The sequence below is a fragment of the Camelus dromedarius genome, chromosome 25 (genome assembly GCF_036321535.1).
Source record: "Camelus dromedarius isolate mCamDro1 chromosome 25, mCamDro1.pat, whole genome shotgun sequence".
Classification (NCBI taxonomy): domain Eukaryota; kingdom Metazoa; phylum Chordata; class Mammalia; order Artiodactyla; family Camelidae; genus Camelus; species Camelus dromedarius.
The window spans coordinates 15737163-15755829 of NC_087460.1; the positions used below are offsets into that span (position 1 = coordinate 15737163).

At 39.1% G+C, this 18667-nt stretch overlaps 1 protein-coding gene across 1 annotated transcript in view; it reads left to right on the top strand.

Annotated features, from left to right (window-relative positions):
* IRAG2 (inositol 1,4,5-triphosphate receptor associated 2) overlaps positions 1-18667 on the top strand; it is a 73401-nt gene that overhangs the window by 23337 nt on the left and 31397 nt on the right. Inside the window, exons 13-19 of the mRNA XM_010993004.3 lie at positions 2642-2756; positions 3178-3340; positions 10230-10291; positions 11445-11525; positions 12094-12190; positions 13930-14077; positions 15275-15356. Coding sequence (XP_010991306.2) covers positions 2642-2756; positions 3178-3340; positions 10230-10291; positions 11445-11525; positions 12094-12190; positions 13930-14077; positions 15275-15356 — 748 coding nt within the window. The remainder of the gene's footprint in view (positions 1-2641; positions 2757-3177; positions 3341-10229; positions 10292-11444; positions 11526-12093; positions 12191-13929; positions 14078-15274; positions 15357-18667) is intronic.

Below are 18667 nucleotides of genomic sequence, written 5' to 3' on the forward strand. Positions count from 1 at the left end.
GGGAAAAGCTGAGAGATGGGGAGTTCCCAATATTCATATGGAACTACAAAGGACCCCACATAGCTAAAACAGTCTTGGGAAAGAAGAACAAAGCTGGAAGTATCACACTGTTTTCAGAGTAAGTTACAAACTATAGTGATTAAAACAGTATGGTACTAAGCTAAAAACAAACATATAGACCAATGGAAAAGAATAGATTGCCCAGAAATAAACCCATGCATATATGGTTAACTGATCTTCAATTAAGTTGCTAAGAATACACAATGGGGAATGAATAGTCTTTTCAGCAAATAATATTGGGAAAACTGGAAATCCACATGCATAAGAATAAAGTTGAACCCTTATCATATGCCATATACAAAAATGAACTTAAAATGGGTTAAAGGCTTAGACATAAGGCCTAAAACTGTAAAACTCCTGGAAAAAACTTAGAGGGAAATTTTTATGACATTGGTCTTGACAATTTTTTGGGTGTGACACCAAAAACACAAGCAACAGAGGAAAAAATATACAAGTGAGTCTACATTAGACTAAAAAGCTTCCACACAGCAAAGGATTTAACAGGGTGAAAAGGTAACCTGTTGAATGGGAGAAAATATTTGCAAACCATATGTCTGAAAAGGAGTTAATATTCAAAATATAAGAAGAACTAACAAAAAACCCAACCCAGTTAAAAATGGGCAAAGGAATTGAATAGACATTTTTCCAAAGAAGACATAAAATTGGCCAACAAGTATATGAAAAGATGTTCAACATCACTAGTCATCAGGGAAATGCAAATAAAAACCACAATGAGTCATTCACAATGATGAATGAATCACAATCACACCTGTTAGGAAAGCTAGTATCAAAAAAAAAAAAAAAAAAAAAAAAAAAAAAAAAAAAAACAACCCAAGAGATACTAAGTGTTGGCAAGGGCGTAGAGAAATTGAAACCCTTGTATACTGTTGGTGGGAGTGTAAAATGGTACAATTGCTATGGGAAACAGTTTGGAGGTTCTCAAAAAATAAAAATAGAACTACCATATGATCCTGCAGCCCCACTTCTGGGTACACATCCAAAAGAATTTAAAGCAAAATTTCGAAAAGATATTTGCACACTCATGTTCATTGCAGCGTCATTCACAATGGACAAGATGTGGAAACAATCTAAATGTTCATCAGTGGATTGAATAAAGAAAGAAAATACAGTGTATAGATACAATGAAATATTCGGTGTTTTTTTTCTAGAAAAAGCTTTCAAAAAAAAAAAGAGAAATTTCGCCACATGTGATAACATGATGAATCTTGAGGACATTATTCTAAGTAAAATAAGCCAGTCACAGAAGGGCCAATACTGCATGATTCCACTTTTGTGAGGTGTCTAAAATAGTCAAACTTACAGAAGCAGAGAGTAGAATGGTGGTTTCCAGGGGCTTGGGAAGGGGGAATGAGGAGTCATAATTCAACAGGTATTAAGTTTTAGTTACACAAGAGGAATAAGTCCTAGAGATCTGTTGTACAACATTAAGTCTATAGTTAACAGTACTGTATTGTACACTTAAAAATGTGTTAAAATGGTAGATCTCGTGTTAAAATGGTAGATTTCATGCTAAATGTTCTCACCACAATTTAAGGAAAAGAAAAAACTGACTACATGCTTTTGAACGATGCTCAGGAGAATGTGTGTTTTAGGTAGTTTTTATTTTCAGTTAGGGTTTTGTTTGCTGGTTTACCATAGTGGTAGAAGCATTCTCTGAGACCATCCTTGTCTCTCCCATGGTCCTTCTTGTAATCAGGGCTGGGTTTTGTCTTAATATTTGCGAGACCCACAAAAGGCTTAAACCTGACAATGTCTTCCTCACTGCTTTAAAACTCCCAAAGGTTATCATCCCTTTGAGCTAAGGTCTTTATTCAGGTCAAATTGTTTCCAGATAGTCATTGATATATGGGTATATAGCATAGTTTTAATAATCTCATCAGCTAACAGATGCATTTTTATATATTTGGGGGATCAGGGTTGGATCCAAAAGGGAAGTAATATAACAACACTGAGAGATTGAGGGGTTAGGAAGAAAGGGAGGGGCTTTAGAGAGGAGAGGACTGCAGTGGAAATACTAACAGGTAACTTTTATCTATTCTTGGGAGCAGCCCTTCCTTTCTCATGGTACATATTATATACCACGATTGACAATTCTTAAGGTTAAGTTCATGAAGCAAAGCGCTTATTTCTAATTTTTTTCCACTCTTTTTTTTTTTTCTTTTCCCTTTCTCCCTTTTCTGTTCCTTTCTCTTTTTTTGGAAAAAGCTAGCTGTGATGTATAAATATTACACCTGTCACAGTGACCTCATTGTAGAACCAGTGTAGCTAAGTGTTATGACTGTAGCTTGTGGGGAACTGAATATTCCAGTGTGAAATAGGAAACTAAATGTCCTTATCTATAAAGTTATGTTATCAGGCTAAGTGAGCAAGATGATGGTTTTCATTAAAATCCCGTATTTGTGAAGCATTTATCTATATCTAAATACTTTCACTTTTTCCTCTCTTCTCTGAGGAAGTGTATTAAGTTTGAATTTGTCATAACTTCCCAGGGGTGACTCTTAGTTGAAATGTCACTGACAGCTTGTGGTTTGAACTTTTTTTTTTTTTTTTTAAACTCCAGGCAGAAACAACTAGAAGCCATCACACAACTGCAAGAAGATGCTGTCAGCCAGGAAGCCATCTTCAGGAAGAAGGTCCAAGAAGCCAGCCAATGGTTGGAGGACGCAGAGAAGCAGGTAGGATGGCCTTTGACTACATTATATGCAGGGGAAGGCTTCTCAGATGTTCTTAACACCGTGAAGTAAAAATGGAGGAGGAACAAGAAAACAAAGAGGAACTGCGAAGTTCAGTCCCTTTCGAGAGGAGCAGTGAGCGGAGGAAGTAAAGGGGGAGTTGTAAGAGGCGGTGTCAACAGCCTGCTGATGAAAGAGACAACTTTGCAGAAAGAGGCAACTTGACATATCAGGACAGCTGTAGAAATAGCTCAGGCATACGAAGCCCATGCAAACACAGAATTGCAGAAGTTCAGTGGAGGCTTATCGCTTCCCTGAGAAGAAAAGCACATTTTCAGTTTCGTGTGCACAGTCAGGGTGAGCACTCAATGGCTTGCTTTCTCGGCCACCCTGCTAAAATTCAGCATTAACTGTCCGTATCCAGGTGGAGGATGGAGATCGGGCAGCCCACTCTGCCAGTGAGAAAGCTAAGCCTTTGCGGCATAAATTAGAGGAAGCAATTTCGGAACAACGGAATCGCCAGACTATAAATACTGAGTTAGTGAACTCTTGCCAGACACTTGAGCAGAAGACGAGAAAACCAAAAAGTGAGTAGCAGATATCTGTTATGTCCGAATTCAGTCCACTCTGAGGTGGGGCAGAGGATTACAGCCCTTTTTCTGGATTACAGCTGCTGTATTATTACTGCATTCATGGCAGTGAAGTGGTTCCAGAAGGCAGTGCTGTGGGCGTTCGGGGAGGTCTGCCTAGTGGCTAGGTGGATGGATTTAACCATTAACTTTCCCTTTTGGTTGTTTATTAGAAGCTGGATTTTTCCATGACTGTTATTTCTTTAAAAATTAAACAAAATTTCTCAATATCTGTAAAAGTAAACATGGGGAAAAAATCTTGTATGCGTGGGATAGTTCAACTTGCAAATTGTTTACATATTATACCTTGATTTTATTAGCCAGTTTGTACCCACCATATGGTAGAAAAGGTCCTGCCTCTCTGTGTTCATTTAAGCAGGAATTTTAGGCTTGGGCAAAATGCTTATTAATTCCATGTACATCAAAATATTAAATATGTGTGAAAATTCTTTAAAAAATTTAATGTGCTCTTTCCATATGTATATTTTGCTTTAAAAATGAGACTATTTGTCCTTTTTCTGTATTACCCAAAAGTAGATAAGTGTTTACTGAGGATTTTGGTGAGAAGACAGTTGTCAAAATTCATATGTCAGATTATTTTTAAGCTTATTTTGTTCTAGAAACACAGTTCAGGAGAAATAAAGCTTATCTCTATGACCATTTATCAGACAACTGCTTTTGTTCAACCAGCTTCTTGTGCTAACAATATAAATGTTCTTTTTATAGAAAGTTATTGATTCGGGTAATGACTAAATACAAGGTTAAGGTAAGCTAGAGGTGGAAATTTTTAGACATGGGTTTCTTTTGAACTTATTGTACCCTTTCTACTGTTATTCAAGAAAGCTGTTTGAGAGTGTAGAGGAATTGGCTAGTTCTAAAATAGCAGTGGTTATTCAACATTTTATTATTATTATTTTTAAGCCTCGAAGAGCTTGCTCATTTTTAATAACTCTAAGTATCATTTTACTTTGCTTCACTCTGTCGGATAATACGAAGCATATTTTAAATTACATCATCTATATGTTACATTTTGTATTGGTCAGAGGACACTGGAGAAGGTTCCCTTGTGACTAGAACTGTTGGTCTTGAGGCACGAACATGAAGGCATTCCAAATTTGGTTTATGGTGTGTTTGTTTTAGACCCAGTGCTTAGAGGAATAATCTTTCGATCCAGTTACATTTATCTTTTATTAAATCAATGTTATACCCCATAGTTTCATACAACTAGGAATTTATCCCTTCCTCCACTCCCCCCCCCCCCCACGCCATGATTTGTAGTACTTTCTTGGAAAAGTCAACTTTGTAAAATCCCAAAGTAGACTTCTTGATACTATGAACTGCTGTTGTCTTATCAATCTATCCTCAGGGAATAATTGGTCCAAATACCATTTAAAACAGAATGTGAAAGCAGCTGCTCTAGGTTGAATGCGTGTACTTTTTCTGGCTGGATAAAGCAGGGTGCATGCCTCCTTTCCATCTTAAGTCACCCACAGTCTGCCAGGTTTTATGATCTCCTTTATTTGTTTGTGTCTCTTGCTGTCCAAAGAAAGCACACATATCAAGATTTTGCTCTTAAGACCCTTTGCTTATGGAGACCTTTCTTAAAATGCCCTTAAAAATCAACCTTTGCAAGAAGAGGGGAAGTTAGGTAGCATGTATTTTCGAAGTTCATATAGCAGATTTTCCAGACAGACCAGGAACAAATGTCAGCGAGGCAGAACAGTTATCACACAAACACATCCTCACACATCCCACCATGACCACTGCCACCACACACTGTTTGAATTCTGAGTCAGACATTGAATTCTGAGTCAGACGATAAAAATATTTAAATCCATTTAGTTCTTGTGAAACTTCTTGGTGAGCTTCATAAAGGCATGAAGTGTTTAAGGCAAGTTGCTTTCTGTTGCATCTGAGAACGGTTCATTAGCAAATTGCGTGGGGGCGCAGCTGTTTCGTCCAAATGCTCAGGTCAATGACGGTGCTCACAAACTGGACTTGGGAGGTTGTTTATGACATTTAAATGCTGAATTTAAGGCTTAATAAATAATATTGTTGAAGTTTTCAGTTCCCGCAGGACTGGACTGATTTATAAGGGGATTAGTGTCCATGCTTGCCCCATGGAATGTGCCATTAGAACTACTAAATTTCTTGAATGGTTACTTACATATTTTCTTTCTACTGCTTCTTTATATGTATTTAAGTATCTTGTTACAAGAGCAATACTGGAAGTATAAATGGATATTTGCTTTAAAAAGGAAATCTTTTTAGACGAAGGGTAGGCATACAACATATTAGGGTGAATCTACTGTGCAAAAAGCATAGGCTAAATGATCTAACCCAAGCTGTCACCCTTTTGCTATTCATCTTCTCTTTGCCCCAATTTCCATGAAATCTTCATTGAGTCACTCATTCAATAGACAGTGAGTGAAATCACATATATTTCCTTTAGAAACCAGAAATATTTCTTTGGGGAGGGAGCCTAAGAAGATCTTATATATTATAATTCCTTACTTGAACATAGTATCTGATGTGAACTTTAGAGACACCGTTCACCTAGATGAGCTCACTGGAAAATCTAGCTTGCTGCTCTTAGCACGGAGGGCATGAGGTATGGGACAGCCAGCAGCTATAGAGCTTTGAGGATGAATGCAGGACGAGACCCATGTGTCCTGGGTAGTCAGTACGCAAGAAAGGAATGCAATAGGAAGGGGCATTCAGGAGACGGAGACACTTAAAGTGTTGGGGTGAGGACCAAGGAGAAGAGCAAAGTCAGATATACCTTGCTGGACAGCTCTGATAGGATGGGAGCTGGCATTTTCCCAAATTACAGACATAGATATGGATGCAGTGATGTAGGAGGCAGTATAGAGCATAATGATAGAGAGCCTGGGATTTGAAGGTGAACCTACTTTCTGACACTAAGTCTACAAAAGACTTCGATAAAGTTGGGCAGATCACTTTACCTCGCCGAGCCCCCATACCCTCTTCCATATGGAAAATACCATAGTGGTTTGTTTATAAAGAACACAGCAAATGCAAAAGAGTAGCTGGTGCTTGGCCATGCTGGGTACAGTCTGTTCTGCTAGAGCAGGTTTCTGTCAATCACCTAAACTACCTCATGCACCACTGACAATCAGGTAATGACCTGGGAGAGCAATCTGGACGTTTCATTCACAGTTTTCCTGGGCTGAGGATCTGGAGTCGGGGGAACAGAACTAGAACCTTCAGCAGGAAAGGAAAAAGCCCTCAGCTTGGCTGCTGACAGGCAGCAGGAGCCTTTCAGCTTCATTTTAAGAAAATTAAAAGCCAGCATCCTTCACTTGGGCCTCCCTCCCACAGAGGAGCCGTCCCAGCCACGAAGAGCTCTGGTCGTGGCGGGTGGCACTCCCTCCTGCTTTTGCCTCCGCGGCCCTGCCGCCTGAGGGTTCAATTTCCATCTGCGTTTTCTCAGCGCCCTACCAGTACTGTGCCATTGAAAGTGTCACCAGCATCTCCCCTCTATTGTTCTTGTGCATTTGTAGCATCCTGGGGGTCAGCCTTTAGTCGTTTTAAGTTGCATGTCTCAGTGATCCAAGTTCTCTTCCTAGGTACTAATAATTTAGTAATTGTGTTGTTTGTTGCGTATATATTTTAGGGTCCCTTCCAAACCCTGTTTATCTCATAGACCACAGTATTTCGTTCTTGTTGTAGTTTTAAAGTTCTTTGTTATTGGTGCATAATTAACATAGCATAAAGTGTTCAGATCTGAAGTGTACTGTTGAAGCAGTGTGACAAGTGCACATTGAAGCACAGAACTCCTGCAACCCCAGAAAGTTCCCTTGCGCTGCTTCCCAGTCTCTCCCCGCTCCCACCTCCACCACCACAAGGAACAACCACTCAACTGATTTCTGTCACCTATGAGTTAGTCTAGCCTGTTCTAGAATTGAGTTATACAGTAGGTACTTTCCTCTGTATCTGTCTTCTTTCCCTCAGCACAGGATTTATTTGTGTTGTGTTTGTCAGTGGGATGCCCTTTTCATGGTTGGGTCATATTTCTTTGCATAAATATTCCACAATTTGATTATCTCTTCTACTATTGGACATCTGAATTATTTTCGGTTTTGGGTGGTTAGGAAGAAAGCTGCCATTAACGTGTGTGTATGGGTCTTTGTGTGGACCTGTGTTTTTAGTTAACCTGGGATAAACATTCAGAAGCAGAGCTGCTAGGTCATATTTAGGGTAGCTACAATTCTCATTTTTTAAGAAACTGCCAAACAGTTTTCCAAAGTGTTCACACTCCAGTTAGCAATGCGTGGGGAGTTCCAGGTGCTCCACACCTCCAGTATTTGGTGGCGTCAATCTCTTTCATTTTCCCTGCTCTACTGGGTATCTCATTGTGATTTTATTTTGTTGAGCTGATTGGCTGTTGCTTATCTTCTTTGTGAAGTTCCTAAGTCTTTTGCCCTTTTTCAAGTTAAGTCATTTGTCCTTTTGTTACTGAGTTATAGGATTTCTTTTCTTTATATATTTTGGATACAAGTCCCTTGACAGATCTATGTGTTGTGAATTCTTTTCTTCTAGACTGTGGCTTTCAATGAACTTTAGTATTTTAATGCCCTATTTTATAGAACATTAAGTAACACATATACTGTGTTATAAAGTCCATAATCCATAAATGTCAACCATCATTGATAGCTTACATTATTACAGCTCTAATATTATGGTTTTGTTTTTCAACAGCCAATTAATTGCCGGGCTTTTTGCCTGAAAGTCTTATTGCATAGTCATTTAGAAAGTTGTTTTATCTCTGCTTCCTTCAAAGGCAGTGTATCCAGGACACCTGGTCTCATCCTACAGCACAGATGGCAACAGCAGGGCATAGAGTGGCCATTGTTTTCCTTGCTTCCCTGTGAAACCCAAATGCCCCAGAGACATGGCAGGTCCAACCCCAGACACACAAAGAAGAATGCAAAGGTGCATGCAAATTTGGGTCATAAGCCAGCTCATTTTGCCTTATGAAACGTATGAAAATAGTTGCTACACCTTGCACGAAACATCTGCTAAAATGAAGTTTACAATTTGAATGTTTTGAGATGGACTGTTTCTAAAATCCAAGATCGCCTGATGGGAAAGCAGATGGGCAATTTAGACAGTCTCATACTAACTCATTATTCCTTCTGAAACACAAGCTTAATTTGGAAATTCAAAGACAGTGTTTTGAGATACACAACTTCGGGAACATAATGTCGGCCACTTCTGAAAGCTTTGGTTGCTGTTGCTTCGATAAAGGTCAGGAGGTAGACAGAGGCTTATTTCTTAATGCAATTAACACAGAATTTTTTAAAAAAAATTGAATCTTCACTAAAATTCTAAGTATTAAGAATTTAAAATTTTAAAATTATTTAAGTATACTAGAAATATTTTTAAAATGTATTTTCCTCCTGTGGGCCTAATACACACTATGTCAGGCTTAGTTGAGAAGCACTATTTTTACAAAAAGAACTCATACAAAATAAATTTTACATGGGTAGTCTGCCACATCATTGGAGCTTTTCAAGCTTTTATTCCCTGGAAAATATTGAACATTAGATTATGTACTTTGCACATGTATTAGCATTTTTTTTCATGGCTCAGAATTTCTCTCGACTTTTGAGACATAAAACTGTTGGTCTTTAAAATAAGAAGCACCAGATTTCTGTGTGTTTTGGGCACCGGAGTATCTGCTGTTAATTTTCCTGGCTGTTAGTGATCTTTTAAAAAAGTGGCAGCTATTAATATGCCTCCATCTAGCAGAGCTTCTGACCCTCATTTAATCTTTGTTTTTAATCATCTGTGGGCTGAGAAAACAGTCAGGCGTGTGAGAACTGTGTATAAATTCAGAGCCCACTGTCTGAGTGAAATGTGAGGATGGGCCACGTGAATCAAGGGCATGGATATCAACGTCTGTTTCGGTCGTTCCAAAGATAGCAGCCTCTTTTCTGGTTCTTGGCTATATTTCAAAGAGTATGGATTGTCAAATAAGTAACATGTTACTATTTAACTCAAAAAGTGAAATAGGTATTTCTCCCACTCTCATTATTCCAGAGGTGAGCATTTGGAAGTTACCGGGCAGCAGATTTCAGTTAAGTAGAAAGGCAAATATATTTAATTTCACAAAAGAGTATAGTGAAGTGAGCACTGTCCTGTGAGTCAGATCTCAGCTCCACAAATAACCAGTTACCCCTTAAATGCTCTGGACCTCAGGGTTCTCGTGACCTCAGACCTACTAGTAGGAGTCAGGGGCTCTGGGGCTCCACTTCCAGGGCTCCCATCGCTCACAGCTCAAGCAAAGGCTTGTTGAAGAGAGGATTTCTCCGTGGGTCAGAAGCTGGACTGAGTGACCTCTGAGGCGTCTTCCCATTTTAAGATAAATAATTCTGTGACTTACTCCTAGAAGATAATTCATTTGCCCAACTATAACATTTAAAAAAATTTTTTTAATTTTTATTTATTATTTTTTCATCTTTTTTGGGGGGAGGTAATTAGGTTATTTTTGTTTTTTAATGGAGGTGTTGAGGATTGAACCCAGGATCTCAGGCATGCTAGGCATGCACTCTACCATTGAGCTATACCCTCACCCCTTTGCATCTGTCAAGGTTAATGTTAAGTACTCAAGGGCAATAGTGGTTTCTCAGCTCCCACCTGCTTTGTCCTCCTTTCCCACTTTCCCAAGTCATGAGTGGCGACCACCATCCTCAGAAGCCATCGTCTTCTCTCTCCTTTCCTCAGGCCCCAAATTTAAAGCTGTTAAATGTTTATGAAATGAATTAACAGAAAAGGGGGTTACAAACTGTCATATTAAGCTGGCTGTAAATTCTCTTTGTAGCAACAGTTGAATCACTAAGACAGAAGTTCATCAAAGGACAACTCCATGGCTTGCTGTTTCAGGTAACAAACACACACACAAAGACCCAGACCTCTGTGATGTGTTTACTGTGGGGACGTTGTCCAGTTTGTATAAGATTTTGAAGCTAATTTATCATATGCAATCATTTTAATCATAAAATTACATAACCATCTTAGAAAAAGATGCCCTGGTGGACTTTGTTCTCTTATGCGCTGACAGCATTTAGCACAACAGGAGGGGAGAATGCATGTCAGTGAGTGGCTCCTAGTAACATCTTTCCAAGAAGTAGCATTCAGAATTTACTGTATCTATTAGCAAAAGGCCAGTTTTCTAATCTTAGGCCCCTCCTTTCCGAGACTCGTGAATGGGCTTTGATGGTTGCTGTCTCTTTTCTCCTCCATTGGAATTAAACTTTCAACTCCCTTCTGTCTGGATAACCTAAGATACGCGTGGTAGCGTTGAATGTATTTCTTTCCCTTATGACACTTGGTGAATTTCTCCTTTCTGTTCATAAGCGAAGAACAGAAGGAACAGCAAGGTTGGCACGAGAGGGAAGGGGCTGGAGGAGGAAAGAGGGAAGGGCGACATTTGCATGGATCTGTTTCCAGGGCATAAAGCGGGCACATCTGTTTAAGCAGGAAAAAAAAAAATTTCATGTAGGAGATTAAGCTAGGCAGAGTGCCTAAAAAGTCCCCTACAATAAGTTGAACCAGAAAAAAATCTCCTTATCTAAATGTGCTTAAATCACCTCAAGAACACAATTTTCTATTATAATGTAACTTTAATCACCTCAAGAACACCAGTTTCTATTACAATATATGATAGGTATGTATCTACCTCTCGGAATAAAGCCACAATTTTATCGCTGTGAAAATTTTCGCAGACATCATTTTCACCACTCTGTGTCTCCAGTAAGCTTCTCTGGCCTCTGCTTGAAGATTTTAATGACCAGGCCATTCAGTTTCTTGAGCCTGATCTTTGGATTTCGCTCCCAGCACAAGGAATGGGGGAAAATGCACTGAGAGGTTTGCCATCACACACTTGTTCCCTTAACGTACGACACAAGATAAAGAACGAGTCAGTTTTTGTCCTCCTCAGGTAGCATCACATCTTCTCTCAAGTCTGATGTGTTTTGTATCTGCGACTTTTTCATGGTTCTGTCTGTGAATACCTTCCCCCTTCTTCTCACGACAGAGCTGTTTAGATGAGGAATTTCTTCCCAGCATTCCCTTGAATGGCACAGATAGAATTCATCAACCTCTCCAAGGACAACTGGTAAGTGTAAGCTTTTTGAAACTATTTAAGTGCCAATTGTGAATCTACTATATGCCAATGTAGAAAGGTAAGTCCAGTACGTACTAGTGTGTTCAAACTCTACACTGATTTTCTTGAGAGATGTTCAGATGAAGCAAGAAACCTATTTTTTTCTTTATCATGTGTACACACGCGACTTTGATAAACCCTCGCAAATGGTAATATTTAAAACTTTTTGATTACAGTATCACGAAGAAGAATTATGTAACTGAACTTGCCCCTCACTCACACCTCTTTCCCCCAAGCCTTTGTTTATATAAAAGTGTTGACTATTGGGAACCGATGTTATCATTCTGTTACTTGAATGAAGAGTGATCTTTAATAAGAATTCTGTTTTACTCGGAGAGTATACCTTTTGATCCAAAGCGTGAAAGCTTTGTTTCTTGGTGTCATTTATTTTCTTCTTGATCTCTCTTGCGGGGTTATTTGAGAATAGTGATGTTCTTTCTACTTTTGGAGATGAAGAGAGTTGATTATGAAATATGTTACACCCGTTTAGAAAGCTAATAGTACTTGATTTTCTGTGCAGAGGAGGTGTTGCCCTAAACAACGGAACAGTCAAGAAGCAAGAATACATCGGCTACCCCTGACCTTCAAACACACACGCTGGGACACACCTCTGCTGGGTGAGCATGGGTAACGCCTCTCCTGGGCCCCATCAGACATGACCGGGAGTGGGGTTGTTTGGAAAGGGAAAAGAATTAATCACAGTTACATAGCCAAAGTTGTTGAACACTTAGATGTTTATCCCTGACTTCAATCAACTTACGTTTGAGCACCTACTCTGTGCCAAGCACTAAATTGTGCATAACAGAGAGTAAGTCCTAAAATAGCTCACAGATTATTCAGGGAGTAAGGCCTGGGTGCAGAGAAGCCTCCATAGAAGAAATGAGTGTTGAATGGGGCCTTGAAAGATGGGTTGCATTTGGAAAAGCAAAAAGCATGGAAAAAGTATTCCAGCTGGGGATAGTGACATGAGTGGGGGAAGAAAAGAAGAATGCAGAAGACTCAAGTCCTTGAAGAAAATTCCAAGTTGGACAAGTCACTTTGGAAATAAGGGGATGTGGGTCAGAATACAGTCGAATACAAGTTTGGAGCAGGATGTGGGTCACATGGCGGACTATGACTCAGTGCCAACCCGAGGAGAATGAGCTTTACCTTCGGAAATGCTCAAAGCGGTGGCGTCTCTCATCACAATCTGGGTGTGACTGAAAGTAAAAGTTAATGGCTGGTTCTAAAAGAAATGGGGTAGTTATCAGAATAAATCAATAAGGAATGAAAAAAAAGTAGAGTGATTTTTGGATCATTTCAACTAGATGAGGGAAAACTGCCACCATTACCGAGTGGCCAGTTTGTGTCAGACAATAGATGAGCAGTTTACAGAGATGACTTCACCTGTACAAATTCAGTGACGGTGACAACACAACATGAGGATGGCACTTAAGGAGTGCCTGCTTTTATTCCATGCACAGTTCTCTGCACTGAACATACTGTTAATTCATTTAATCCTCACCACATCCCCAGGAGGTAGATGCTAACATCATTCCCATTGTAAAGAGAAGGAAACAGGAACATTGAGGTAGCGATTTGCCTAAACACATGGCACTCTATATATCCATAAACCAAGGTCACACAACTGGAATGGGACAGAGCCAGGACTTGAACTAAAAATTGTGATTGATTCCAAAGCCTGTGTTTTTTTCTATTAAACTCTGCTGCTTCTTATACTCAGAAAAACATCAAGATAGTTTACTCAAAAAAAAAAATCTGTCACTCTATTTCCTGCCCTCTTTAACAGGTTCCAATTACAATGTTGGACTGTTTTCAGGAGTTGGTAACCTGTTTCTGTAAAGGGCCAGCTAGTAGGTATTTTAGGTTTCGCAGGACGTATGGTTTCCATAGCAACTACTCAGCTTTGCTGTTGCAGCACATGAGGCAGCTATCGGCGATACTAAATGGATGGGTGTGGCTGTGTTCCAATAAAACTTTATTTACTAAAACAGGCAGCTGGCTGGATTTTGCCCTCTGGAAGCAGATCATTGTTGATCTCTCTAGTTGCTTACTAGGCAAGGGTTTCTGTTTCCCCTTCTCCACCCCCAGCCCCTGCTTAATAAAAAAAAAAAAAAAGGCATTTCCACCCCTTATAACTCGACATCAAAGTTTAGGAGATGAGGGGTTATGTTGAAATGTGAATAGAATTGAACTGACTTTTGCTTTTTCAGAAATGGTCTAATCTCCCAAAAGGGAAAGAATTTGTTTATTATATATTATATACCTTATATATGTTATGCTATATATATTATATATATATATAATTTGAATCATTTATAAATTTCTGTTTTTATTTTTTTCTGTTCTGCTGTAGATGCCTTGCATCTGGATCGTCTTACAGGGGTTCCAAGACTGGAATTGACGCCTTTCCCACGTGTAGCCAACCAAATCCATGCTTCATGTGAAAGGTCCAAATATGGAGAAATAGAGGACGGTGCTTTGGATGTGACTGAAAGACAAAAGTGAGTTATAGAAGCAAAATATTCTTAACCTGCTCTTTGTGGGTGGCCTATTCCTGTTGCCAAACCTCTTAATCAGTTAGAATTTCATATCCAGAGATCATAACATCTTTGTTTTTTATTGAAGTATAGCTAGTTTACAATGTTGTATCAATTTCTGGTGTACAGCATAATGCTTCAGTCATACATACACAGACATATTCATAATATCTTTATTATGGAATTTTTATTATATAAGTTCTCTAACCTTCTGAAAATTGACAATTTTTGCGGGGGTGGGCGTAATTATGTTAATTAATTTATTTATAGGAGGTGCTGGGGATGGAGCCCAGGACCTCATGCATGCTAAGCATGTGCTCTGCCACTTGAGCTATACCCTCCCTCCCCCCAAAATTGACAATTTTAAAGCAAAAATACCTCTATAGTTTTCTCTATTAGCTCTTTTGAATTTCATAATACCCCTTCTAAAATGTAAAAGACAAATTAGGCTACTTAAAATGTTTCCCTATTTTTTTGAACATACTATGTACTGCTCAGTTAATGTATTCAGACAGATTTTGATGATCTTTTTATTCCTTCACGCTCAAGGTGGACAAATCTCTGGGAATCTAATCCTGTCCCCACACTCACTCTCCCCTGAAGCTCGTCTGAGCTCACTCACTTGTCAGAGTGCACAGACTGATCTTCCTTAGAAAAAGCTCAGAGATGTCAGTGGAGGGGGGAGGGTATAGCTCAGTGGTATAGTGTGTGCTTAGTATGCACTAGGTCATGGGTTCGATCCCTAGTGTCTTCATTAAAGTAAATAAATAAACTGAATTACCTTATCCTGAAAACAAAAATAAAACAAAAAACAAACAAACAAAAATCCCACAAAAAACAAAAAACAAACAAAAAAAGAAATGTCAGTAGAGTCTATGAGCAGTATCTACCGCAATGAAATTTCCTTTCTGTATCGAGGGTCAGGAAGCAAGACTTTGAATTGCAAATACTTCATTTTCATTTCTGGCTGGATTCTCTGGGATTTTTACCCTCTCTCTGCTGGAGCTTTGGGCTCTCTTTCATTATGACTTACTTAAGCCTTGAACTCAATTAGACGTTTGGTAAAACTGGGGCGGGGAAGGGGAACTATGCGACAGGTTGGGATCTGCTGAAATTAGCAACTTTTCCACTGTAGTAAGGAACTTTACTTCCTATTGCCAGGTGCCCAGGCCCTGCCACCGGCCCCCACCCAGGAACAGATCTTTCAGGTTGCACCAGCATGAATAATGACCTAAGTATGGACGTGAGTATTGGACTGTATTTCAACTTCATTTTTAGCACTGCCATATCCTGGTCCTCTTCTATGGGTAGTCCTTTTTTTTTTTTTTTAAGTATTATTGAGACTCTTATAGCAAGTATAAGTCTTACACCACAAAATTCAGATGCACGAGAAATGTCAGTCTTTGATTTGGGGTGCTTTCTGCCTCTTCTAACTATAAACTCAAGGATATGTGACCAAAAGGAGATTTTGATGAAGTGTGCTGAACTTTTTGTTTGAGAGGCAGGGTGGTTTGAGACCTGAATTCACTATGGACTGTAAGAAGCCTCACATCTCATTGACTCTCTAAGAATTGAGGTCAAGGCTAGACCATCTTCAAGGTGCAGGGGCTCTGCGGCACAGAACAGGGCAATGCCCAAGAGTATCCAGTGGAGTAGTTAGGTGCTCATGGCACTTCTCCACCCAAGAAGAGAATACTGAATAACTGAGGGCCCTGAGGCTAACTCCCAAGGTCAAGGAGATGTGTCTGGAGCCCCTTCCTCCATCAGCAGTCTGAGCCTGAGCTCTGTGATCTTCTCAGCCAGATGGAGCTGACTGTTCTGTTTTAGGGCCTGGCAGTCCATCATTTTCCCTTTTTTAAAAGTAGCTTTACTGTGTTATAATGTGCATATCAAACAACTCATCAATTTAACTCATTCAATTAAATTCTTTTCAGAAGATTCACAGAGTTGCACAACTATCTCCACAATCGATTTTAGAACATTCTGATTGCCCTGGAAAGAGACCTTCTACCTGTTAGCAATCTATTTCTGCTGCTCCTCTGCCCCTGCCCTAGGCAGCCACTACCCACCTTGTCTGCCTCTATAGTTTTGCCTGCTCTGAAAATCTCGTATAAATGGAATAATACAATATGTGACCTCTTGTGACTGGCTTCTTTCACTTGGTGTAATGTTTCCAAGGTTCATCCAGGTTGTAGCTTATTATCCGTACTTCATTTTTATGACTGAGTAATACTCCAGTGTATGAATGGACCACATTTCATTTATGCACTCACCATTGATAAGTGCTTGGGTTGTTTCTACTTTTTGGCTTCTACTTTGTGAATAATGCTACTATGAACATGAGTGTAAAACTTTTTGTGTAAACATATGCTTTTAATTCTTTGGGGTATATATGAAGGAATGCATCTGAGGGTCACTCTAAGTTTAACATTTTGAGGAACTTCAAAACAGATTTCCAAAGCAGCTACACCATTTTACATTCCCACCAGCAATGTATGAGGATTTCGGTTTCTCCACATCCTTGTCAACACTTGTCTACTTTTTTGATTATAGCCATCTTTTTATTATTATTATTATTGAAGATATGATTATAGCCATCTTAGTGGATATGAAGTGGTATCTCATTGTGGTTTTGATATGCATTTCCCTAATGACAAATGATGTTTAGCATCTTTTTATGTACTTGTTGACCATTTGTATACCTTTTTTGGAGAGATGTCTACACAGAGCTCTTGCTGATTTAAAAAATGAGGTGTATTTTAAAATTGAGCTATACAAGTTCTTATTTTTCTTTTTAAGTGTGTGTATCTGACATTTTCCCCATCCTTAGTACCGATCCTACTGAGTAGCTAAGAAAAGGAAAGAAGAAGGAAATGAATCTGTTTTACTATTACTTAGCAATTCTTGTAAAGTTTTAATAAAGGAAGTTGAATTTGGAAGCTTACAGGATGTTTGGTTCTTAGTAATTTCCTTTCTATATGGTACTGATTTCACCAAGAAGGGGAGAGAAACAAACATCAGTTGTGTACCAGGTACTTTGTAAGAAAGTATTTCCACATGCCATGTTATTGATTCTCTCTGCAGCTTTGAATGCTAAGTATGATCTGCTTTTACAAACAGAATAACTGAAGTTCAGAGAAGTTAAATAACCACAATCACTCAATAGACGGTACTTCAATAAAAATATATTTTAAAAGACAGTAAGTACCAAACTTGGGATTCAGATTCAGGTTTGTCTAGCTTCAAAGATTAAGCCCTTCCCACAACTTCTCTTAGAACATTGAATTTAGACATTTCAATCGTAATAATTACTCACAGTTATCTTGGTAGTTTTTTGGCTAAGAAACGTACTGCCTTATGTGTCTAAAAGGGCCTCCTTATCCACTCTCATCAGGGCATGTGACCGAGGGGTTTTGTCTGTGTTCTTGACACCCATTAAGAAATAGGAGCTAACAGAGATCACACAAGAAACTTCTGTCAGATGCTCCTGGGGAAATGCGTGGGCCCCCTGAAGGCTTCCATGCCGTCTCTGCGCCATTTCTTCTGTAGTCCCCAGGACCTGGGCTGTCACCTGCACTCTGTGGCTGATGCCACCAATTCCCACCATCCTCTTTCCAGGTTTCCGCTCCACTGAAGAATCCGTGCATCCTGTTCACGTCCTCCTGCCTGTCCCTTGAGTAAACCCCACCTCCTGCCCCTTCATCCCCCACCCCACACCCATCTCTGAAACAGATAGAAAGCTCTCCCTCGACAGTGCTTGCCTAAGCTTTCTCAGTGATGATAAGTACAGGGAATTAGAATAAAATCTGAAATTAAAATTACAAAACATAAGAATATGAAAAGGAATATATATAGTATAATTGAATCTCTACGTGGTACACCAAAAATTAATTAAATTAACTAATTTGATGTCCACATTTTTTTAAATATATAAACTTTTTTTATTGAGTTATAGTCATTTTACAATGTTGTGTCAAATTCCAGTGTAGAGCATAATTTCTCAGTTATACATGAACATACACACATTCATTGTCACATTCTTTCGCTGTGAGCCACCACAAGAGCCTGTATATATTTCCCTGTGCTACACAGTACAATCTTGTTTATCTATTCTACATTTTGAAATAAACTGACTATACTTCAATCTTCAATTAAAAAATAAATAAATAAACAAAATTGGGGGGAAAATAATTAAATACCTCACTATCAAATATTAAAAAATTACGAAACATAGAATCCATGTTTACCTCAGCGACCCATAAATCATTGTGTTTTCTTAATTCTTTGGCTTCCAACTGTCAGAATGTTGTCACTCTTGAAGGCCTTTGTGACAAACAAGTTGACCTGGTACGTGAGCTCTTCTCTAATCCGATTGCAACCTACTTTTCCATCCTTTCCCTGTCACTGCCGTAGAGTTGTCCCTAAGTGTCGCCGAGCGAGGTAGTCTGTATTGTCAGAACATATCATACAAAGCTGCCTGCACTGTTTTCCCTGCCCAGAACGCTGTACACTTCTCCGGATCTCAAATTCTGTTTGCGTGTCAAGGCCCATTTC